Raw genomic sequence first — 25351 nt, 5'->3', positions numbered from 1 at the left:
AACGATCAAGATGATTAAACGTGAAGGTGACGGGTTGTTATCTCCTACACTCCTCCTCAACTCGTGCTCCGAATCTACTTGACATCTGACACTCCGAGTTGTACTAGCAGTTGCCAAAACCTAGTAGCACCCAACGGTTTCGTCAGCGCATCGGCAGTCATTTTCTCCGACGGACAGTACAAAAGCTTCACTTCACCCTGATCACACAAATCTTTGATAAAGTGACGTCTTGTGTCGATGTGTTTAGAACGTTTTGTAGCCCGTTCTGCACTAGCGAAAATCAGGCAACTTTGATTATCTTCAAATACCGTAGTTGCCTCATGCTGTTCCTCTCCAAGATCCAACATAAGCCTTCGCAACCAGATTAGTTCTTGGCATGTATCGCTTAGAGAGATGTATTCTGCCTCCATGGATGATAGGCTCACACAGGATTGTCGACGGCTGACCCATGCGATAGGGCCACTCCCAAAAAAGAAAACATATCCTGTTGTGGATCGCCGGCTGGCCAAGTCGCCTGCCCAATCGGCGTCCGAGTAACCGATGAGTTTCCATCCGTCATGGCCTGGTCCGTACTTCAGCTTAAGCGACTTTGTTCCCTTTAGGTATCTTACAACCCGCTTTGCAGCTTTCCAATCCTGATCCGTTGGTCCGCTTGCTTTCCGTCCAAGCAGCGACACACTGACGGCTACGTCCGGTCTAGCGTTAACTGATATGTATAAAAGTGCACCAACTAAGCTTCGGTACAGAGTTATATCCGCGAATGGTTTACTGTCACCAGTGGACCTAACATAACCAGCATCCATTGGTGTTTTCGATGCCTTGCAATCCTGTAGATTGAACTTCTTCACAAGTGCATCAATGTAACTTTCCAATCTCAAACTGTAAACTTCATTGTCAAGTTGAACATCGTAGCCCAAGAAATGCTTGACTGCTCCAAGATCCACTATGTCCAGTTTCTGCTTCAGCTCATGGAATACTTCATCAATCTTCATTTGGTCCACACACCCGACCAGTAGATCATCGACGTAAACGAGTAAGAAAATGGTGGTCTGCCCATCACGTCGAAAATACAGACAACTGTCGGATTTACATTGGGTGAAATCCATCTTGATGAGCACTGCATGGAGGGCACGGTTCCAACACCGCGCCGCTTGCTTGAGCCCGTAAATACTTCTTTTGAGCCTGCAAACAAACTCCTCTTTACCTGCTACAGTATATCCGGGGGCTTGACGCATGAAAATTTCTTCGTCCAGTTTTCCGTGTAAATAAGCCGTCCTGACATCAAAATGTCTAAGGCTCATTTTGTTCTTTCCGGCCACTGCCAGTAAAGCACGCAATGTCTCATGGCGTGTCACCGGTGCAAAAACATCCAAATAGTCCACACCGTAACGCTGAGTAAATCCCTGCGCTACTAACCTTGCCTTATGTTTAACCGTGTCGCCGCATTCATTTCTCTTAAGCTTGAACACCCATCGTGACCCGATTGGCTTCTTTCCGTCTGGCAAAGGAACAAGCTCCCATGTAGAGTTCTTCTCGTGTGAGAGCATCTCAGCATCCATGGCGTCTTTCCACTCCTTCACTTGAAGTGCTTCACGATGATCTGTCGGTTCCTCGCACGAAATTTGCACAACACCCACCACGTAGTCGTCAAATCTATGTGGTAAAACGCCCCTTGTTCGCCTTGTCGGTTGAGTCAAATCTTGCTCCTCCTGCATACGTGATCTATCGCATTCTCGGAAGGGTCCATCCGAACCTTCATCTGCGCTCGCGAAACCTTCAAATTCTGAATCACTATCTGCAGGACTATTCAGTGGAATTTCGATTTCATTTGTTGATTCTTTCAATGTAGTCGATTGTTCTTTCATCGGCATATCCGAATCATCTTCCAGTTCAATGAACGTTGCATCTCGACTTAAGGTAATGCGATTCGTAGAAGGGTTTAGAAAACGGTACCCTTTATGTTCCTCCGAGTACCCAACGAATCTCAGTTTTACCGCCTTGTGATCTAATTTGGAACGCTTAGCTTCTGGAATGTGTACATATGCTACGCATCCAAATACTCTAAGCTTCGATAAGTCCGGTTTACTGTTCGTCCACAACTCATACGGTGTTTTCTTGATCACCCGCGACGGTATACGATTTTGAATGTACGTCGCCGTCATCACAGCTTCGCCCCAGTACTGCTTGTCCATATTAGCGTCCGCCAGCATGCAGATCGCCATCTCTTGAAGTGAGCGGTTCTTGCGCTCAGCCACTCCATTCTGCTGTGGTGTATACGGGGTAGTGTACTGCGGTTTGATTCCCTCAACTTCATAAAATTTCCGCAAATCTCGGCTGATATATTCACCACCTCCGTCAGATCTTATAGCAACAGGCTTCCTTCCGAAAAGTGTCTCACAGCGTTTTACAAAATCCATAATTTTTCCAGTGGCCTCATTCTTGCTCTTTAGCAAGTAGACAGTGGTGAAACGGCTGAAGTCATCTATCATCGTCATAATGTATCGGTTTCCAGAAGGAGTCGTGGTTTCCATTGGTCCACACAAATCCGTGTGAATCAAATCGAGTTGTCGTGTCGCTTTCCGTTCAACCACCGGGGGAAATGGTTTCCTAGCAAATTTCCCCTTAAGACAACATTCACACGTATTGCGAACACCACAATCAGATAACTTGAAACCACTTACCAGATTCTCCACTTCCAAACGCCGTAAAACAGCAGGATCTCGATGACCCACACGGCGATGCCATGTATGCTGGCATTGCTCGTTATGCACACCTCGCACCTTCAGCGATCGCTGCTCAGTACGCAGTCGATAGAGATTGCCGATCTTATCGTCGACAACCACCGTCTTACCGGCAGAATTGCTTATAATACAATCCGTCGCACCAAATTTTACAACAAAACCTTTTGCTGCTAGCTGACTCACCGAAATCAAACCACCATCTAGCTCAGGTACGTAGAGCACACTTTTCAGTGTGATTTCCACTCGGCCACCACGACCATCTTCACCAAAAACTACCCCATCGCCGATTCCATTTATTTTCGTTTTATTACCATCGGCCAGAGTCACTTTCGATTCTACACTTGAGCGTAATGAGTGAAAAAAGCACGGTCGCTTGTCATATGCGCCGTAGCGCCACTGTCAATCACCCAACTAGCTAACATTGTATTTCCAGCCATAAAACACACCGCGTTACTCGTTTCTTGAGCTTGTTTCGCTTTTGGATTGACATCCTTTGATGCTCGCTTTTTATCGGCACCCGAAACAGAAACACCAATGTTATTCTTGGATAACCACTTCTTACACTGCACTTTCACATGCCCAGGTTGTTTACAGAAGAAACATCGCCGCTCCTGTTTACTGCCATCCGCATTCAATTTCATCGCCTTCACACTTTCCGGAAGGGATTCACTTTGCTGCTGCCGCTGCCGGAATTCATCCAACAGCCGAGTTTTTATGGAAACCACCGTCCAATCTGCATCAGCCCGGCATTGTAGGCTTTGCACCAAGCCTCGATATGATTGCGGAACACTTTTGAAAATCATTGCTATTTTTAGAGACTCTTCTAAATTCTGGCCTGCGGCGGTCAGTTTATCGAACAAATCCTCCATACTCGACAAATGTTTGTCCATATCGTCACACTCGGACATGTTCGCACCGCACAACTGAGTTAGGTAAAACACTACGGTTGACATTGTCGCCTTTTCGTGGTGCTCTTTAAGAGCATTCCACATTTCACGCGCACCATCGGCACCCTTCACGATTTTAAATTGGCTCTCTTCCAAAAATAAACCTATATTTGCACGAGCCTTTCGATCGCGAGTCAACCAATCCGCTCCTGGATTTTCCGGTTTGGCCAAATGAATAACATCCCATAGATCCTCCTTATCGAGCAACCACTCTATCCGCTGTTTCCACGAACCCCAGTTGCTCGAACTTAACTTAGCAAAAGTAACTTTTGCACTATCAGCCATTTTGTCGATCGCATAAAATCTTACACCAGATTTATCACATGCGAATCCACGCCGAAAGCAAACACTACTAATTCTCTAAATTTTTCCGGTTACTCGCAGCCTGGGCCCATAACCTGTGGGCAGAACCACGGTACGCGAAAGCGGACAAATAGACCGAAAAAGGAACCGAGAAACAAGTCAAACACATTCGATATAACAAAAGGTTTAATTCACGTGTTTATTGTACAAAGTACTTCAGGATAATAAAAAGGAAAAACGTGGCATGTCTATGCGCTCTTGTTTTGTGTCGTTGAGGTTGGCAATCGTCTGCTGTTGGTAACGATCAAGATGATTAAACGTGAAGGTGACGGGTTGTTATCTCCTACAAAATCAACAGCAGTCAAGTGATCGGAAGTATGAGTATTGAAAGATGATGCTTTCAAACAGTTAAACTAAAGTTATGCTAATTTTGGTAAATCTATATGAGTTTGGCTGCACAAGTCACTGAAAATTATAAATTTTCTAACTGTCGGGCTTCTAATGATGGTAAGCAGACGTGGGTTATTAACTATACCGATACGTACATGAGCTGGTAAGGATGATTATTGACTTCGCATTTACGAATGATGATCACTGCGTTCATTGTTCGATAGCGTGCATGCCGTATCGACAATATACCATCTATCGTAAGTGCGGTACAGATTCGAATGTCTGAGCCGCTTTATACTAGACAGTGATATTACTATATGCATTCAAATGGGATTGCCGTATTGATGAGGATTGACAATGCTGAGTATTGACAATAATATTGTCTCCAGTGAGGCCCACATAAGAACCGTTTATCAGTGGTTGGTTTTGATTGAATACGGTGCAGCGATTGAGAAAAATCATAGACACTTCACGGAAGATGAACATGAACTGAGCCAGGCACCTCTCGCCGATGATAACGCAAATAGGTAAATAATTTGTTGATAATTAGTTACGGTAATTTTGAATTTGTTGCTCATTTTTAAATATTTTTCAGTCGCTAAGTTAATATGAGCCCGAGTTGGCGGTTCAATGCATAGGGTGCTGGTCTTACAAACCAATTGTCGTATGTTCGAACCCCAACCTGGAAGGATTTTTAGTGTCAGTAGGATCGTAGTACTAGCCATGCAATGATTCTGTACGCTATGAATCGGCTGCGAAGTTTGTGAAACAGAAAGGCCAAATTCCACAAAAGGAATGTAATGCCAAGACTTGCTTTTAAGTTCATATGAAGCTAACAAAGCTCCACTCCCAAATATGCTTCAAAATAAATCGAACTCCAATGGACAATTTGTTGCTAATTAGTTACTGTAATTTTGAATTTGTTGCTCTTTTTTTATTTTTTGGGTACTTCGCTAAGTTCATACGAAGTTTACCAAGCCCACTCTCCGAATATGCTTCTGAAGTGGATAATTTGTTGCTAATTAGTTACGGTAATTTTGAACTTGTTGCACAATTTTTATTTAATTTTTTGAGTACTTCGCTAAGTTGATATGAAGTTGACAAAGCTCCACTCCCAAATATGCCTCAAAACAAATCGAAGCCCAATGGAAAAATTGTTGCAAATTAGTTACGGTAATTTTAAATTTGTCGAACCCTCATAGCAAACAGATGTGACAGTATTGATTCCAGCAAACAAAATCTAAAAGAAAATACATTAAAAACATCAGATCAGTTGTGATTTCGCAATGATGATTTTTTCCTTGGCTATCACTTGTGCTAAAATTAATGATTTTTTATGCACGAAATCAGTGATCTTAAGATCAGCAGCACCAATGATTTTTGATTTTCGGTGATTTTCCTAGCCCTGGTAGCATAGGTTTTCGTTCGAATGGGTTAAAAAAATTTACGTTTACAATGAAATGGGTTTAAGAAGCATTTACAACACACGTTTTCCTATAGAAACAAACACACGTTTTCCTATAGAATGTAAACGTTGTTTATTGTTGAATCAGGAAATAGGACAAAGAAGTGATATTATTAGGTATTTCAAAAATGTGTTCATTGAAAATATTGATCGTCACATTCCAATAACCCTCTCCCCTTCTCCCTGTCACAAAAGGTCACGTTTCTTTACCGACTCTTTTCAGCAATTCGCAAATCGTTGGTGCGAGATAGCTTTAAACTAGAATTAATTTTATTAGTAAATTTGTTCTTATAATTCAATTATTTTCATCACAATTATCGGTTTTTAATCACTTTTAACCAAATAAGAAATATGTACTGCCTCGATTCTTCAAATTCCAAACTGTGATACAATTTTAGGTTAATTTAGATATTCTATAGCAATTACTGTGATAAGTTTACTTAGTGTAACAAACTGTGCTAATAGGTTATGCTAGATATATAATGAATTTACTGCACTGAAATTTATATTTACGTAGAACTATTGAATTGTATGACGATATTCCCTCCCATTGGTTGGTGGGTTTGACAGTATTGCAAACATCATCACATACAATCAATTAGCGTTACAATTTGATAAAGATATGCGTTACAGCTTTTAGCTTCATAATTGAATTAAATGAATAAGATGTTGATTGCATTACGCTCCAACATCCGGGATTGAAAAGGTCGGTAGGGCTTAACTGAGCTTCTTTTAAGTTTTATTTTCATACCACCGGCCCTTATGTGGCAAAAAGGGTTCTTTCTTGGACAGAGAAGACCGGTTCTTGTTCTGGTTACTGAATGAATAATGCATTTATTTTCTGTATTTTGGTTTTTATAAAGTGTACATATTTTCTCTGTGTACGTGTATGAGTTTGGCTGCACAAGTCACTGAAAATTTTAAATTTTCTAACTGTCGGGCTTCTAATGATGGTAAGCAGACGTGGGTTATTAACTATACCGTATACTAATACTAATATACTAATTATGTGGCAAAAAGGGTTCTTTCTTGGACAGAGAAGACCGGTTCTTGTTCTGGTTACTGAATGAATAATGCATTTATTTTCTGTATTTTGGTTTTTATAAAGTGTACATATTTTCTCTGTGTACGTGTAGGTTTGACGAGAAGTCTTGAGACTTGACAATTACATATATCGAAAAGGTTTTGGTAATGATTATATGGAGAAGGCTAGTGTTTAATAAACAATTGAAGTTATTTATTTTCCTTCGCGCGAGGCGGAAAATCCACTAACTTTTCGTTTGAGTGTTTGAACAGAATGATTTTACAAGGATAAATTTTTGATTATTACCATTTAATTCTGTTATAAGTATATCACGTCACTATACAAATTCACTATGTATCTCACGACACTATAAATCTTGTATAATAAACGTCACATCACATATGCACTAAACAAAACTATCACACTGAAGATGAATATAAATTGTATTCGAAATGTGCATATGTGATGTGACGTTTATTATACAAGATTTATAGTGTCGTGAGATACATAGTGAATTTGTATAGTGACGTGATATACTTATAACAGAATTAAATGGTAATAATCAAAAATTTATCCTTGGAAAATCCACGCCAGCGGCGCAATGGTTTAAAGTGTTTATATTCATTGCGTTACTTTGCTTGTGCGCTGTAAGCAGTTCAAGTGTTTAAGATAGGAGGACCGTTTTTGGTACCGAGCATAATTTCGGCTGTATCGGTCCAACTCATAAAATATTTAAAGTTTATGATTTGTAAAGTGCCGATGCATCAAATCATAAAGCTGTATGTGCTACGATGTATGGCTGATTTCCGTACAAAGTATTCTCAAGAAGACGTTTACAATGTAACTACATTGTGTCGAAATGAAATGAAATGAAATGTACTATTGCAATTGTTCTGAGTGTTTAACGTGGAAAACGTGGTGGTTTTGTAATTCCGCCACACCTTCCCCGTAAAAAAAATGATGAAGTTTTCGGAGTCATTTTCGGTTGATAAAAATTAAGGTCTGGTCTCAAGAAATCTCTTACAATATTGTGTGAAGTGTAATGTGTTTTACAATGTTTTGGTTTTTCTTCTGTGTTATAATTCCTGGATTTAGATATTATTATGTTATTGTATAATGTCAATAGTGTAATTTGTGTGGTATAATAGTACGTAAAAAATGACAATAAGGTAATTTTGAATGTAACAGGGATATAGTAATAAGATAATGTTTTGGAGTTAATAATTGTATAGTTGTATAGCGATATTTTTATATAATTTGATTATGCTATGGTAATGATGTAAGTACGTGTATGATTATATGGTATATAATATGATATAAAATATAATAGTTTTAAAAATTTGTTCTTGAGTAGAATTTCGTGTTTTCCATAGATTTGTAATTTATTTTTGTATAACATGTGGTAATATTATTGTATATGATTACAATTTAACAATTTGATTTTTGTGGACTGTATGAGTTTGCTTTGTTTCTAGGTTTTCTATTGTTGCATTTGGGTGATCTATGCTTTTTACTACATAAGGACCTTTGTAAATTTTGTCTAGTTTTGTTCTATTGTGATTTTCTAACATTACTTTATCATTTATTTGAATGGGAGAGGGTTTCGATTTATTTTCTTGATTTGAGTTTCGTTTAGTTTTGATTTTGTCTATGAGTTGGTTTGCTTTCAAGGCTGCAGTTTTTAATTTGTATTTCAATTCCGAGTAGTATTCGTCGTAATTATATGTCGGTTCTATGAATTCTGGATTTTTCAATTCGTTTGGTACTGATGCTGTTTTACCAAAGATCAGTTCAAAAGGTGTGTATGGGAAATCGGTGTGAGGAGTCGTATTGTAGCAAAATGCGTAGTAAGGCAGCCAGTCGTCCCAATCAGTATGTGATTCGTTGACGAACTGTCTTACGTACTCATTCAGACATCGATGGTTTCTCTCTAGACTTCCAATAGTTTGAGGGTGATACGGTGTTGAAAATTTTTGAGTGAACTTGAGTAATTCGCTAATTTTGTGGAAGACTTCATTTTTATATTCGGTTCCCTGATCTGTTCTTATAATAGACGGGGTTCCGTATATTAGAATGCAGTGTTCGACAAAAGCTTTTGCTATTGTTTCTGCTTGCTTGTCTGGAATTGGTTGCACGATGATATATTTAGATAAGTCGCATTGAATTGTTAGCGCGTATCTATTTCCTGAATTTGATTTTGTAAATGGTCCTATTGTGTCCATAGCTATTGTAGAAAAGGCTTTTTGTGGTGTTGGTGTTTGAATAAAGTTTTCTGTTGTTCTAAAGGTGTGTTTATTTTCTTTGCATTTTATACAATTATGTATATAATTTGAAATGGATTTTTTCATATCTGGCCATATATAATGACACTTAAGTTTCCGATAGAGTCTGTTAATTCCGATGTGTCCGCCAATTGCAGAGTCGTGGTTTTCTTGGATAATTCTGTTAATTAGGTTTTTATCATCTATCTCGCGTTGCGGTTGATAGAGTATGATTTGGAGTGATTTCAGATGTTTATTACATGCTGACTTAAAATTATTAATACTAATAAAATTGAAAATTGTATTCGAAAGCGCTAGAGCAATTTTTCCAATATTCAATTTATTAGCTTTTTCTTCGATAATATTTAAAATTCTCTCGAGAGATTCATTCATATTTGTTATTATACATCGGGTAAATGACGCTTGAGTCAAGTCCTTTTTGTAATTTTTATTTTGAATTTTAATTTTTAGGCCATTTATATTATTTGTCGACGATTTTTCAATGCTTAATTTTTGCATGTTGTGTACTTCATTTATATTGATTGATTCAAATACTTTGAGTTGATCAGGCTCTGTATCTAACGAATCATTAAAGTTTTTCTCTTTCTGAATAATATTTTCGTCATTTTGTTTCCTTTTGTCGGCTCTAGTTTGAACCTTTAAAATAGACATATTACTTAACATGTCTGTGTTAATTTTAATCCTAGAGAGCGCGTCCGCTCCTACATTTAATTTACCTTGTACGTATTCTACTTCGAAGTCGAATTCTTCGAGGTCTAAACGCATTCTTGTTAATTTTGAAGAAGGATTTTTCATCGAAAACAGATAAACCAATGGTCTGTGGTCTGTTTTGACAAGAAATTTTCTTCCGTATAAATATGGTCTAAAATGCATGATGGCCCAATGGATTGCTGTCAGCTCTTGTTCAATTGTCGACTTATTCGATTCGCCTCTGGTGAATGATCTACTTGCGTACGCTATTGGCAAATCAATATTGTCGTGTGTCTGAGCAAGAACTGCACCGCAAGCCATTTTGGAAGCATCTGTGATTACAATAAATTTCTTGTTGAAGTCAGGGAATTGTAAAATTGTTGGCGTTAAAAGTAGATTTTTAAGTGTTTGAAAGGATTGTTCGCATTCGAGCGACCAATCAAATTTTGTATTTTTTCTAAGTAGTTTGTTTAATGGGTGTGCTATTTTGGCAAAATTTTCGATAAAGCGACGATAGTAGTTACAAAAGGCTACAAATCGCCTAACTTCATCTGCATTTGTTGGGATGGGGTAGTTTTTTATTGTTGAGAATTTTGATGGATCTGGCAAAATTCCTTTTTCCGAAATGTGATGACCCAAGTATGTGACGTCATTTCCGAAGAAATTACATTTTGCTGGATTTAGTTTTAAATTATATTTCCTGAGTTGTTGGAAAACCATCTCTAGATTTTTCAAATGGTGGTTGATTGAACAACCCACCACGATGATGTCATCAATGTACAAGAACGCACACTCTGGTGGTAAACCACTCAGAGCGATTGTCATCATACGTTGGAAGCTATTGGGTGAAATGTTTAGTCCGAAAGGTAATCTATTAAATTCATAGTGGCCTGTTGAACTCGAGAATGCTGTGTATTTTTTTGAGTTTTCTTCTAATTCGATCTGATGAAATCCTGACATCAGGTCGAGTGTCGTAAAATACTTTGCTCGACCTAAATTATCAAGTATCTCATCGATTCTTGGTAATGGAAATTTATCCGCAATAATTTTTTTGTTTAATTGGCGAAAATCAATGACTAATCGCCATTTTTTATTTTCAGTAGTTGATTTTTTCGGTACTAGTAAAAGAGGTGAGTTATACGGGGATACGGAAGGTTGGATAATATTTTCATCAAGCATCTTATTAATTTGATTATTTATTTCTCCTTTGTGGATTTCGGGTGTTCGGTAATTTTTTATGTAAACTGGTGATTTATTTTCTAGATTAATTTCTTGTTTGTAGAAATTGTTTGCACTTAACGGATCATCCTTGAGTGCGAAAATGTCGTTATATCTATAGCATAGGTCTATCAATTTACCTTTAGCATTGATTGGTATATTTTTAATATTAATCTGATTTTGTAAATCTAGTATTCGTTGATTAATTTTTCGTTTAGAGTTTTTATTTTCGTTTCCGGCTGCTTCGTAGTTGCTAGCTGGGATTATTTTGATTTTTTCTATTAAATCATTAAAAGGAATCTGTACGAAACTATCGCTAGTATTCATAATATTTACATATTGGGCATCAGGAGCGATAAGCGCGTTTGAGTAGTTCACTCCTGGCTTTATTTCACCGGATAGGATAACACTATCCTCAGTGATATTTCTTAATTTTATTTCTTTAATTACTTGGCATCTAGGTGGTATAATAAATTTTTCCTTGAATTTATCTCTAATGGGTATTTCGAAGATTTCATTATTTATTTCGAAAGTAATTAGCCATGTTTTCAGGCATATGTTGCATTCGTAGTTTATTAGAAAGTCTCTACCGAGAATTCCGTCTGTAAAGATAGGTAGCTTATCGTTAACTATTTGGAATTTATGTGGTATTAAATTATTATTTAGTTTAATATTAGCATATGTGCTACCTTCGGTTTCCATTTTACCTTCGGTAACACCATTTATAATACAGTTCTCATTCATGTGAATAAGTATATTTGGCTTTAGTGCGCTTTCTTTTAATATAGAGATGTCTGCACCTGTGTCTACGATTAGTGTGACCGGTTTGTTACAGACATCTAATTTTAAAATTACAAAATTTGTATAACTTATCTCGCAATTGAATATTTTCATTGCTGGCTTGCTTGATTCGTTAACCGAGCTTGAATGTGACCCACATTCTGGTTCACATCCATTCTCATGTTCTGATTTGTCTTGATTGTCCCATTTGCACTTCGTTGCTGGCCGACGTCTTGGGGACCAGACGTCAGCTCCGATGTGTTTTCCGCAACCATCACATTTCTGTTTGGATGTGCGTTGCTGAAATTGGTGTTGGAATTATTTCTCCAGTTATTTTGGTATTGATATGGGTTTTGTTGATAAAACTGCTGATACGGAGTATAAGGGAACTGTCCGTAACTGAACATTTGTTGAGGCAGGTTATGCCATTGGTTAAAATTTGGTCTCATTTGGCGCCCTTGACTTTGATTTGCTTGGTTAGGCATTTGTTGGTTGTTTTGATTATTCCAACCACGCTGTACTTGGAACCGTGGCTGAAAAGGCATATTGAAGAATGGTATCGGTTGTTGTTTAAACTGACGACCTTCACCGTTACTTTTTTGCTGTATATTCGTTTTATTCGTTTGCATTTTTGCAAATAGTATCTTTTCTTCGCAGGCCGGGTTTACCTCTAGCACTTTATTTATCGCTGAAGCTAGGTCCGTGAATGTTCCTGCTCGAAGAATAATTGATGTTTTTTCATTTTTTAGACCTTCCGCCATATGTTTAATTGCTTCTTGGGTAGCCATTTCTTTGGCTACCTCGCCATTAATTTTTTTAGCTACATATGCAGCCTCTAGTTGCGTTGCTAGGGTTTCAATTTCGTTGGTAAATGTGATTATGTCAGACTTTTGTTTGCATAATTTTAGTTTAGATTGCACTGCTCCAACGGAGGCAGGTGCAATGGTTTTTATTTTGTCTATTATGGACTCGACGCTTTCGGGTTTAGCGGCAAATGCGTTTCGCGCTTTGCCTCTGAGTTTAGATAATACGATGCTGATAACTAATTGTTTGTTATCGTTTGTCACCATTGTATTAATAATGTTTAGTGCATCGATGGCACTGGTCAGGTTTAAAGGATTTCCGTCGAATTCGGGCATTAAAGCCGTCACCGTTTTTATGGTATTTTCTATATTAGTCATTTTGCTTTTTGCTTCTTTGTGTTGTATTATTATTGCTTTTACTACCTTTTTAAATTTGGGTAGTAGCGATGGTTTGGCATGGACTAACTTGGTATCTATTAAATTGAAAATTTTTTCGGAAAGCAATTTTGCTTCTCGGTTGATTAAATTGAAATAGTCTGAGTCTAGGGTATCTTCTAGCTCAGCAAGTTTTTCGTTGATGCTATTTTGTGCGAATTGTACTTCACTTCGTTTTATTTGCAGAGTTTGGGTCGAATAAGTTCTATTTGGGGATTTTCTAAAATTAGTTTCTATTGTTTTTAATATTGCTAAATATTCATCAATTTTTTCCATTTAGTATAATTCATGATTTCTAATTATTATTAATTATTCATAATACATTTTGCCTAAATTCCGATAGTCACTCTTACAGTTCGTGTTTTTTCCGGTTGGTGTGGAAATATTGTAACAGCGAATTCAATATCGCCTTCTGCTTCTAAAAATTGCTTTTCGAATTGTTTTGTGCTAGTAATTTTCTTAGCTTGCATCTCTACTTCTCTGAAGTATTCAACCATTTCGTTGATTTCTTCGTCTAACTCTTTATTGTACGGCATTTTTTTTTTAATATTAGGAAAACAAGATTTTGTAAAGTATATGATGTAAAAAAAATTTCTTCTCTCTCTTTTTTTTTTGAATAAATTTATTGATAATGAGCTACTTATCTTTAAACTGTTGCTGTTATCCTCCTGGCTGCTCGCTCCGCTGCTCTTTCCGTGACCAACTTATTGAGCCTGTATACGGCTTTGCCTACGATATAGGCTCCCGCTGTAACTGCCAAAAGTACTGCTGCCCAGGTTTGGGCATCGTTGGAGGTGTATATAATATTCGACATTGAATCCTCCGACGAGAACCAACCCATGTTTTTCTTGTATTTATTTTATTTATTTTTTTTTATTTGTTTTTTTCACTGTTCTTGGTATCAGTGCCAAGGTCACTTTTTGCGTTCGGTTTTCGCTAAATCTTTATTTAAGTTGTTTTCACATTCTAACGCTAGATGCTTAAAATTGGAACTGTATAACTGTTTTTTTATTTTTTTCCACTGTTCTTGGTATCAGTGCCAAGGTCACTTTTTGCGTTCGGTTTTCGCTAAATCCTTATTTAAGTTGTTTTCACTTTCTAACGCTAGATGCTTAAAATTGGAACTGTATAACTGAGTGTTTAATGCAATGATTATTGCAATGTATTTCACTAGGTAGTAGTAGTTTCTTCACTCATTAAACTTTGTATGTAACACTAAAACACTTCCGTACTATCCGCTACCAGAAGTTACATTTCACGCTTTATTCATCAATTCCGAACAGTGCTGAAGCCGCAAACGAAACCAAAGCTTATCCATTTAGTTCAAGTCCTTAACTTAACTTTTTAACTTAACTTTTGGGGTCTTAACTTTGACCACTGTCACTGTCGCCATGTGGCAAAAAGGGTTCTTTCTTGGACAGAGAAGACCGGTTCTTGTTCTGGTTACTGAATGAATAATGCATTTATTTTCTGTATTTTGGTTTTTATAAAGTGTACATATTTTCTCTGTGTACGTGTAGGTTTGACGAGAAGTCTTGAGACTTGACAATTACATATATCGAAAAGGTTTTGGTAATGATTATATGGAGAAGGCTAGTGTTTAATAAACAATTGAAGTTATTTATTTTCCTTCGCGCGAGGCGGAAAATCCACGCCAGCGGCGCAATGGTTTAAAGTGTTTATATTCATTGCGTTACTTTGCTTGTGCGCTGTAAGCAGTTCAAGTGTTTAAGATAGGAGGACCGTTTTTGGTACCGAGCATAATTTCGGCTGTATCGGTCCAACTCATAAAATATTTAAAGTTTATGATTTGTAAAGTGCCGATGCATCAAATCATAAAGCTGTATGTGCTACGATGTATGGCTGATTTCCGTACAAAGTATTCTCAAGAAGACGTTTACAATGTAACTACATTGTGTCGAAATGAAATGAAATGAAATGTACTATTGCAATTGTTCTGAGTGTTTAACGTGGAAAACGTGGTGGTTTTGTAATTCCGCCACACTTATTACCAGTGTGAAGTGGCAGTGAACGTATCCCAATTGGGTTTTACACGATGACAACTAATGAACGGTAAATCGAATCCATCTTTGACGTTTATTGGCGAATTGTGTATCATCAGACCCTGTCAGCTTGGAGCGAAGTCAATCTTCAGTTCAGCAACGCCATCGCACGGCATCACATTCAACATATCATGTCAATTGTATGGGTGCGCAACCCTGCTATTTTGGCGCGCACGAATTTGACATTTTTCTCCCCTACTTCTATGTATAAGATTCGATGCGGGCTCGTCTGGGGGCGACATGCTCGCAAAAAAGGATGTTGCCAATGATTTGTTCGGGAAATGTGAGAGCTGGATATCTTGTTAATATGATGTCTTTGGTATCATGGAACACTGTGGAATGAGATAGAATATTGTAGAATAGAATAAAATATTAATGACCGAATCAATGATCAAACTACTGATAGCTGTCAAACGATGTTTATCCAGTTTATATTGTGAGGATGTTTCGTTTGGGACCTTATGGGTGAGATGATGTGTGAATGAAATGTAAGAGTAAGTGCATGCAAGAACGGTAATAAAGGCCACCGTTTCAGCTCAGGACTAACGATCGACCAATAGAAGAGTTAAAAATTGGGTAACGGTACCCCCATTCATCTCAAATCCATTAGTCATTTTATGTACGAAAACCATTAGTTAGAGTGAGATCTGTTATCTCTGTTTGACAGATTAACTTCAAGAGTTACATGTAATTTGGAGCATTTTGCGTCGCTAAACCCATTGTAGCCATGTATTGAACCATTTCCGAACTACTTTTATGCGCTATTGCTTCTTAGAGACGAGGCAAAGATGTATTCGATGTTATCGCTTCATTTATTGAAAGTCGAGTAATCGGTAAAATAACATGGGGACTCTACTAATGACATGACTATTGGCAAACTAATTTTAGTTAGAATCTATTAGAATAGAAATAGTAACTCAATGTTGTGATGCTTGCTTGTGAAATACATGTAGGTATGTAAGCATGTGTGTATGCGTGTGTACCTGTGTGTATGTATGTGTTTCGTGTGTACAATATACATTATACCGTTCCCTCGGGTGCGTTGTATCAAATTGGTCGTGATACATTTCGATTGTGAGTCAGTGTACACCAGATGTTCAAAAGTGCCTGAGCGGATGGTAAATCATCTCTGAGATAATAGAGTGAGTCTCGTTTTAGAGTTTTTGGCCACTATTTCCTGTACTTCTGGAACCGGGAACTTGGAACCAGTAAAACCAAAGTCGGTTCGTTTAGTAGGTAACTAATATAGCCTACAAATTGAATCAGTTTTGAGCCAAATTTAGAAGAATTTTATCTTTTTTTGCATCGCCGCTCTAAATGACGGTGTGCAATTTTAAACACACTTTACAAGCAGAATAATTTAGTTTAAATTTTAATATACTACGCTTTGAATTCAAAGATATTTTATTTTGAGTAAGTACTTGTTTTAATTTCCCTTTGATTCAAATACATTTGATATTTTTGAACACAGTTTTTTTCCACGCGCACAGAAATAAATAAAATGAGCATTAAATTCTAATATATTGTGCTTTGAATTCAAATATATTTCATTTCCATCAAGATTTGATTTCATTTCACTTGGAATCAAATACAATTGTTATTTGATTCAGATTAAATTAGTTTTGTTTCTACAATCAGGCTTTCGTGCGGTTGTGTGTAGATTTAATGATGGATTTTTTTTAAATTCATTAAACTTATTTAAAAGAATTTTTGACTAATTATTGTAAATTAAATTTTAATTTATTATTGAATGCATTTTGTTCGCTCAGCTAAGCACGTTTGCGGTATTGACTCCTCTGCGTCCTTTCGTTCAATAATTTTCAGAAGCTCTACTGTGAAACCGTTCTCTGATATGAATACAAATGTAAGTTCGTAGTACATACATTATTCATAACCTACCTATCCTATGAAAGCACTCACTATGGTATCGCACAATTTGAACGATTCCAATAGTGCAGATGGTTTAAATTCGTCAACTGCTTCGAAAGGTATTACTTCCTCGAACGACGTTTTCCTTTTAAATGATGTATCAAGATGAAATCTCAGCAAAAGTTTGACAAATGTTTGATTCAATGAAAATATCTTAAAATAATCCCTAGCATTTGACTCAAAGGCGAAAAATTTAATTCAACATCCATGAATTTGAAGCTAAAACTCAGTATAATTGATAAAGTTTAATTCTAGAGTCAAACATTTTGTTTTAATCTATACTACGACAATTAGATTCAAATACATTTAATGTACTGTAACAAGCATTTGAATCAAATAAATTTTTGATCAGATTTCATAAAATATTGAAATTTGAATTCATATCTTAATATATTTGAATGTAATATGCATTGCCACACTAAATTTGATTCAAATTTTAATTCAAAAATAGTTGAATTTGATTCAAACAATTGTTTGAAGTTGACTTGAAGACTGAATATATTAGAATCTAATGTGTTCTATTTCTCTGCGTGTACCCTATGAAAGCATTATGAAATTCAATAGCAACCTGTGGGACCCTGTGACATTGTGTGACACATACTATCTCTCTCTCTCTCCCCCCCCCCCCCCTCTCTCTCTCTCTCACACACACACACACACGCTAGTAAAGTTTTCAAATGATTGCATAAACTTTCTATATGAGAAAGACAATAAGTGTACTTTATAGTCTATACCAATTAGCAGTCCGCGACTTTCATAACTCGGTAGTTGATGAGGGTTGGTCCAAGGTAAACGACGAAGAGCGAATCGAACGAATCTACGTTGAATCGACTCGATTCTATTAACGCCATTAAGGTAGTGAGATTTGAAAAGAGGAAATGTTGAACAGATTTGACAAGAAGAAATGTTCCAACACTGACCCTGGGTGCGACGTCAGAATTGCTGGAAAAGCAGAGGTCGAGCATTCGGCCGTTCTTATTGACGACATTAAGATTAAGATTATTGTAGAGTGGTGATCCCAACATGGAATGTTGATGATACGGGGCAGAAAACGAAAATCCATCGGAAGTGGCACACCAATTTAAGTCGGGAAAATTTGAAATCACCAACAGTCATGATTTCGTCAATGGGGGCGTTTGAGCAGTCGAAATTTCGATAAACGACTCAATGTGTGCATTAATAAGCTGTAAGTCACGACATCGGTCCGGAGGAAGATAAATCGCACAAACGAAAAGTGAGAAATCCAGGCGCGTATACAGGGGGGTGTTTTAGGGGTTCAAACCCCCTCCGAAACTCAAAAAAGTATGATATTATGTAAACTCTTTTTTTCAAATAAGTAAAAAATAAAATGAATAATTTTCAACAAACGACTCCACAATAAAAAAATTTCAAATAATTATATAAAAAGTTCCATTTGTATGGAAATTGACCAACATGTTCTGAAACACCCCCCGAAATTTTTTTCTGGGTACGCGCCTGGAGAAATCAGATAGCTTTATGCGCACCCATACCTGCTCGACACAAAATCCTGGTGTTTTCAACCAGCTGAGCCTTCAGACGACGATGTACCGCAATAAGTACTACACCTCCTATGCTCTTGGGATTACTACGAATGTTACGATTAGTACGGAAGACTTCGTAATTAGATCCGTACCCTTGGTAGTAGATGTTCAAATTGGATGTATGATTGCCGTTTATTGTGGTTTGGAAGATTCCTCCCACGCCACCTATAGACATAGATTTAAATGTGGCAACCCTGCACGCTACACGAAATTGAACAAAGCACGCTGCGAACGGATCAAAGCCAATGGATTTTTGTTCTTTAGTACCAGTACGTACCGACGCGTACAAGTTTTGCATCGTCATTTAGAATGACGATTTGAATGCCCTATGATTTCGGAAGTCGGATCTGGATGAAATTGCGCAGTATATTTTGAGACGAGAGCCTTTATTTGAATAATGATTCGTGAAAATCGGTTGAGCCGTTGCTAAGTTCCAAAGTAGTTTTATATATTCACTTACTAACAAGATATGCTATCTAGATCAGGGTTTCCCAAAGTGGTCGATATATACCCCTTGGGATCGATATCCTTTCTGCGGGGGTCGACGTAAACGGAAACTGACTATGGGGGTCGACGGGGTCTAGATATCGACCCCCTGTTGTTTGATATAAGTTGTTATTTGAAATATTTACGCTAAAAAAATTGTGTTTATTTGACCATCCGCAGAAATTGGTAAGTATTTTACATCAATATTAAAAAAGCAAGAAATTAAATTTTCAAAGGAATTTGTTGATTGGAGTCTGAGGAAGCGATGAATTTGAAAATCGTATTACTGATAAGTGCCAGATTTTTTGTTGTGCAGACTTTTGAAAATCGAGTTTTTCGCAGACTTTCGTCCGAATTTACAGACTTGCCGCCACCTTTTTTGTTTTTGCTCGCCAAGTCAGTTTTGCGTGTCATACTCAATAGAGAAATTACTACCAAGACACGCTTGCTGACTGTAGATTTTTTTTCACATTTACAGACTTTTGAAACCCTGCAGATATTTGAAATTTTCACCTGGCATCTCTGATTGTGAAATTAAATAAAATAAAATCATTTTTGTCTTTCTCTATAGAAAGGTATTAGAATTGCTGGAAAAACCGAAGATCAAATGGCTGTGACTTTTGGTTTCGGAGAAATGATTATATAAGTGACGTAACCGACAAAAAGCGTTGTATTTTTACCGCGCGAGTTTTTCGGAGATGACCCAACAGATTTTAACAAGCTTAGGCCCGTTTGAAAACTATTGTTAGGCCATTGTTCAAGTTCGAAGACCAAATGGATGTGACTTTTGGTTCCGGAGATATAATGGTATAAGTGACGTAACCGACAAAACACGTTGTTTTTTCCACTGTATGTAAGGGTGCCAATGTTTTCGGATCACCTCTAATTTCGTAAAGCGCTATTGTTCAAAATTTTAAGCTCCGCGAAAAAAGTCCTCATGCAAAATTTGAGCTGAATCGGACATGGGTAAGATGCCCAGCGTCACCTTGAAAAAGCACTATAGCAAAATTTCATGTTTGCTATATTTTCATGAGATTTACCGCCCTCATCGTTGGTTTAGCGACAAAAAAAACGAAGCTTACTCCATCTCCGGAAAGATGACTTGGGCGAGCAAAAAGAAAACAAAAAAGGTCCCAAGGATTAGTTTTCTGCCCCCCGATTTTTTGATTCCGTAAAAGAAGAATAGATGCGTTTGAAACAAACATCCGTTCAGCTCGTGTCATGTTCTCTTCACAATGCGTTGAACTGAGCAGTAAATGAATCAGTTGGTAAGCTGCGGTTCTTTTAAGAAGAGTTGTGAGCTGTTAGCTTACTTTAATAGTTCGATTCACTGGAACAGCTCAGGAACGAATCTCCCATCTCTAGCGTAAGCATGATTAAATAATCATGCAATTGAGTAAAAAATGGTTAATTCGACTATATTTTTATTTTTTATTTTCAGGAGACCTTGGTCCAGTGTACGGGTTTCAATGGCGCCATTTCGGTGCGAAATATACAACATGGAGCGATGACTATACAGGACAAGGAATTGACCAATTAAATGAGGTCATAAATCGCATTCGAACTAATCCCACCGATCGGCGAATCATAATGAGTGCTTGGAACCCGATAGATATTCCACAAATGGCTTTACCACCATGTCATTGCTTGGCGCAGTTCTATGTAGCAGATGACGAATTGTCATGCTTATTATACCAACGATCTGCTGATATAGGCCTTGGTGTGCCATTCAATATTGCAAGTTATGCCTTACTGACACATATGATTGCTCACATCACTGGACTGAAGGTATGTTTAAATTATCACGGATCACAACCCTTATTCCAAACAATAATGTACCGAACGGGCGACACAGTGGGCCGTATGAATAAAATGTAGTAAAGTCTGTTGTTTGTAGTATTTTCTCAAAAACAAAGTCCACCGAGCATAACTCGGTGTGGTATGAATAATAAAATAAGTTCGAACATGTAGTTAATGGTACTTTCGAATTTGAGCATTTACTGCATGCCGTATGGACAGGAACGTATGGCATGCACAAAGTAAGAAACTTACTTCTGCAAAAATGCCACTTCGTTCGATTTTTCTACTTCAATTTATCAGCAAACATACGAGTAGCAACCTCTAAAGGAAAATTGCAGTAAACACTACATGTTAGAAAGTTGTGGTGTAGTAAAGTCTCATAGAAAATTTCGGTTATTTCGGCTAAAATTTTAAAATTTTGAGTTGCCTTATCAGATCATTTGTGTAATTTGTCCATTTCAAAAATCATTTACGGCTTGGCAAAGCAAAATTTTAAAATTCTAAGAATACTTGGTTGTGATAAATTCAATTGCGAAAACTAGTGTTTTTGGTTTTTCGAAATTCTGTCTAGTTTTTGAATAATTGATCAACACCATGACGCGCGCACTCCGCTACATTTCACCATAATTCTGTTATTGAGAATCTTTATGGGTGGGGTTGTTTTTCCTCCGTCCGTCAAATTTGGGGTAATTTCGTAACGATCTCTGTGGCTTAGTTCTGCGTCAAAATGTGATGACTCGATTCAAATGGTATCTGTCTTCTGTAGCTGTAAGTTTTCGAAGCGTTCTTGTTCATTATTGAGTATACGCTAAATACATTTTCGAAGCATCCTCCAATGCAAAAATATCACTTACCACAAGGTAGACTGTACGTATTTTGGTAGATAAATATTATTCATTCACACTCCATGGAGTTATGAGCATTTAAAATCAAAATAAATGTGATGCGATTTTGCTGAATGTTTTCTAATATTTATTTATTTCTTTTCAGGCAGGCGACTTTATTCACACTATGGGTGATACACATGTGTATCTGAATCACATCGATCCTTTGAAGGAACAATTAACTCGAGCTCCAAAAAAATTTCCTACTTTGCATTTCAAGCGTGTGGTCAAATCAATAGATCAATTTCAGTATGAAGACTTCGATATTCGGGATTATGACCCGTATCCACCAATTAAAATGCAAATGGCGGTTTAAGTGTTTTTTTTTTGTAATGATGAATTTCGATGAATTGTTTATTATTATTATTATTATTATTATTGTAAAATCAGCAGACACATTGTAGTCCCTCCCATGGTTGGTGGGCTTGACGGTATTGCAAACATCATCAACTACAATCAATTAGCGTTACAATTTGATAAAGATATGTGTTACAGCTTTTAGCTTCATTATTGAATTAAATGAATAAGATATGGAACGAGTTGAATAAGATGTTGATTGCATTACGCTCCAACATCCGGGGTTGGAGAGGCCAGTAGGACTTAATTGAGCTCTATTTTATGTTTTATTTTCATACTACCGGCACTTATAACCAGTGCATAAAACGGGCCAACTGCAGTGTGGAAATTAAGTGAAGTGAACGTATCCCAATTGGGTTTCACAAGATGATGAAACGTATCGCTTCTATTGGCTTTCGGAGAAATAAAGATCACATCACTAGCTGTTGAAGTCTCAAGCAATAATGACTGCTTTTACTCTGCTCTATATTTTGTCTCTTCCTTGTGTTACTCATGCGTTACGTCTTGTGTTGACGTTTGCAGTGGTATGACAGTTCTTTCCTTTTAAGTTAATGCTATCAAACAGTCCTTATTAAACACGAAAGCTGACAATAATCAGATAACAGAAATACACTATTGTTCTTAAAATACTAAATTAAATCTATAATTCGAATCCAATTCCCCTGGGCGTTAGCACAACCTTGAGACAGATTGAATGATGCCGTCACGGTCCCATGGCTTGTCTGTATCCTTACTCAATGGAGAAGGATGCACACTAATGGTGCCATTGGTAATGTCTGACAAGAAGAGGCAACAATACACAGAATGGGAACAATAAAATGGATATGTTCCTCTTTCTGAGTGTGCCAAACTTGTCAGACATTGTCCATGCTACAACAAATACTGCACTTTGATCTAGGGTAGAGAAGCGATCTACTAATTAAGTTTGATTCCAGTTGGTTTTATGATGACGGAATCATATACTCATATACGCCAGTGTTCAGTTGGTCAACCTAGGCTAGTTCGTCAGGCGTGGAATTGATATTGTATATCCTGGATCCATAAATGGGCCCGGTTCAGAATTTGCGCTATTCAGCTGCCCGACCGGTAAACCCACGAAAAAATTAAAAAAAGGAAAAAAAGTATTACTACAGCATGTTTACCCTCCCATTGGTGGGCTTGACGGTATTGCAAACATCATCACATACAATCAATTAGCGTTACAATTTGATAAAGATATGCGTTACAGATTTAGCTTCATAATTTAATTAAATAAATCAGATATGGAAAGAATTAAATGAATAAGATGTTCATTGCATTACGCTTCAACATTCGGGGTTGGAGAGGCCGGTAGGGCTTAACGGAGCTCTTTTTTATGTTTTATTTTCATACTACCGGGCCTTATTACTAGTGTAAAGTGGAAATTAAGTGGAATGAACGTTTCCCAATTGGGTTTCACACGATGACAACAAATGAACGGTAAATCGAGTCCATATTTGACGTTTATTGGTGGTTTGTGTACAATGGATTACTGTGGAATGAGATAGAATATTGTAGAATAGAACGAAATAATAATGACTTAACCAATGAGCAAACCACTGATAGCTGTCAAACGATGTTCATCCAGTTTGCATTGTGAGGATGTATCGTTTGGGACCTGATGGGTGAGATGATGTGTGAGTGAAATGTAAGAGTAAGTGCATGCAAAAATGGTAAAGGCCACCGTTTCAGCTCAGGACTAACGATCGACCATTAGAAGCGATAGAAATTGGGTAACGGTACCCCCATTCATCTCAAATCCATTAGAACGAACGAGAACCATTAGTTATAGTGATCTCTGTTTGATAAATTAACTTCAGAAGTAACATGAAATTTGGAGCATTTTGCTTCGCTAAAACAGCAGGAGCATGAATAAAAAATTCGAAATAAAGAATAACAAATGTGATAGATGTGGAGCTGAAAAATTGGAAAATAATTAAATTAACACTCTAAGGAAATCTTAGATACAAAATGGAACATGGGTAAGAATAAAAACACCACTACATAAAACTAACTTTTACATTTCAGGAAATAAAATAACATATCAGCAAAAGTACGGAATGGAAATAAAATAGAATGACAACAAAAGGGTCTTCTTCGAAACAAACTAGATCCTTATGATGTTACTAATTTTTTTTGCTTCTCCTTTTCTCAATCTTTTCACCATCTGTTGAGACAATTAACTTGATTTTTTGCCGCTTTTCTTCGATTTTGGTGAGGAGACGAGTACGTATGTCGACATCACTCTCGGATTTCAGTCCACATACTCAGTAGGATTCTTCGTTATTCGTTCGGTAACGACGACTAATAATTGATTCCTTCGCTCCAAACAGGTATTTAGTTGTAAGGGCATGTGATGTATGATTTTATTTGTTTATTTGTTTATTTTGGGGAGCAGGGAAAAGCCCGATGGAGATGAAATATAGCAATTTCTCTCTCCAGCAGGCATAAAACCTCCTCATCTTTTGTATCAACAGATTACAATGATCCAACAGATACATTTGCGTTTAAAACTAACAATTAAAACTAACAGTTAAAGCTAAACCACTAACTATATAACTAGTTGATGACACAATATTACAGCATTACAGAGCAGCTTCCTTGAAAGGCGGGATAGAAGAGAAAAGTGGATATAAAGATGGAAGAAGAAGGTTAGTTGAGGGAGCAATGAGTGAGCGTGGACGAACGACGGGGTTAGAACCGGCATGTAGATCTAATTAGTGAACAAAAAGATGGTGGAAGACGGAGAAAATGAGAGGGAGGACGAACAGGTTAGTTTCGGCGAATCTGATTAGTTTCCAATGAAGATGGTGAACAATTATTTACTGGATAGTTAAGGAATCGTTGAATAAGCGTTTCATCGCATTACGCGAGAGATGAAAATCAAAGACCTGCGAGCAACTGTTAAATAAACGACACATACTGAGAAACGGTTCATTATAACCGTAGTTAGTTCTAGCACGAGGGATTCGTAAAAATGGATGTGAACGAAGATTGCGACGATGGATGTCAAAGTTGACCAATCGTAGGAGATCAGGGCAATCAATATGTGATTGTATTAAATCAGCGATGAAAACAGCCTTGTAGACGTTTCTACGATTACACAGCGGATCCAGTTCGATCAGTCGGCAACGATCATTATAACTTGGGAGGTTTAATGGGTCTCTCCATGGT

The 25351-nt window shown here is 37.3% G+C and overlaps 1 protein-coding gene across 1 annotated transcript in view; it reads left to right on the top strand.

Moving 5' to 3' along the window:
• The window catches only part of LOC131440693 (thymidylate synthase), a 50487-nt gene extending 26523 nt beyond the window's left edge, over nt 1–23964 (top strand). Inside the window, exons 3-4 of the mRNA XM_058612204.1 lie at nt 20560–20906; nt 21909–23964. Coding sequence (XP_058468187.1) covers nt 20560–20906; nt 21909–22118 — 557 coding nt within the window. The 3' untranslated portion in view covers nt 22119–23964. The remainder of the gene's footprint in view (nt 1–20559; nt 20907–21908) is intronic.
• Nucleotides 23965–25351: the final 1387 nt, after the last annotated feature.

This window comes from Malaya genurostris, chromosome 1 (assembly GCF_030247185.1).
Source record: "Malaya genurostris strain Urasoe2022 chromosome 1, Malgen_1.1, whole genome shotgun sequence".
In the NCBI taxonomy this organism is placed as follows: domain Eukaryota; kingdom Metazoa; phylum Arthropoda; class Insecta; order Diptera; family Culicidae; genus Malaya; species Malaya genurostris.
This window is presented reverse-complemented; position numbering and strand designations above follow the sequence as displayed.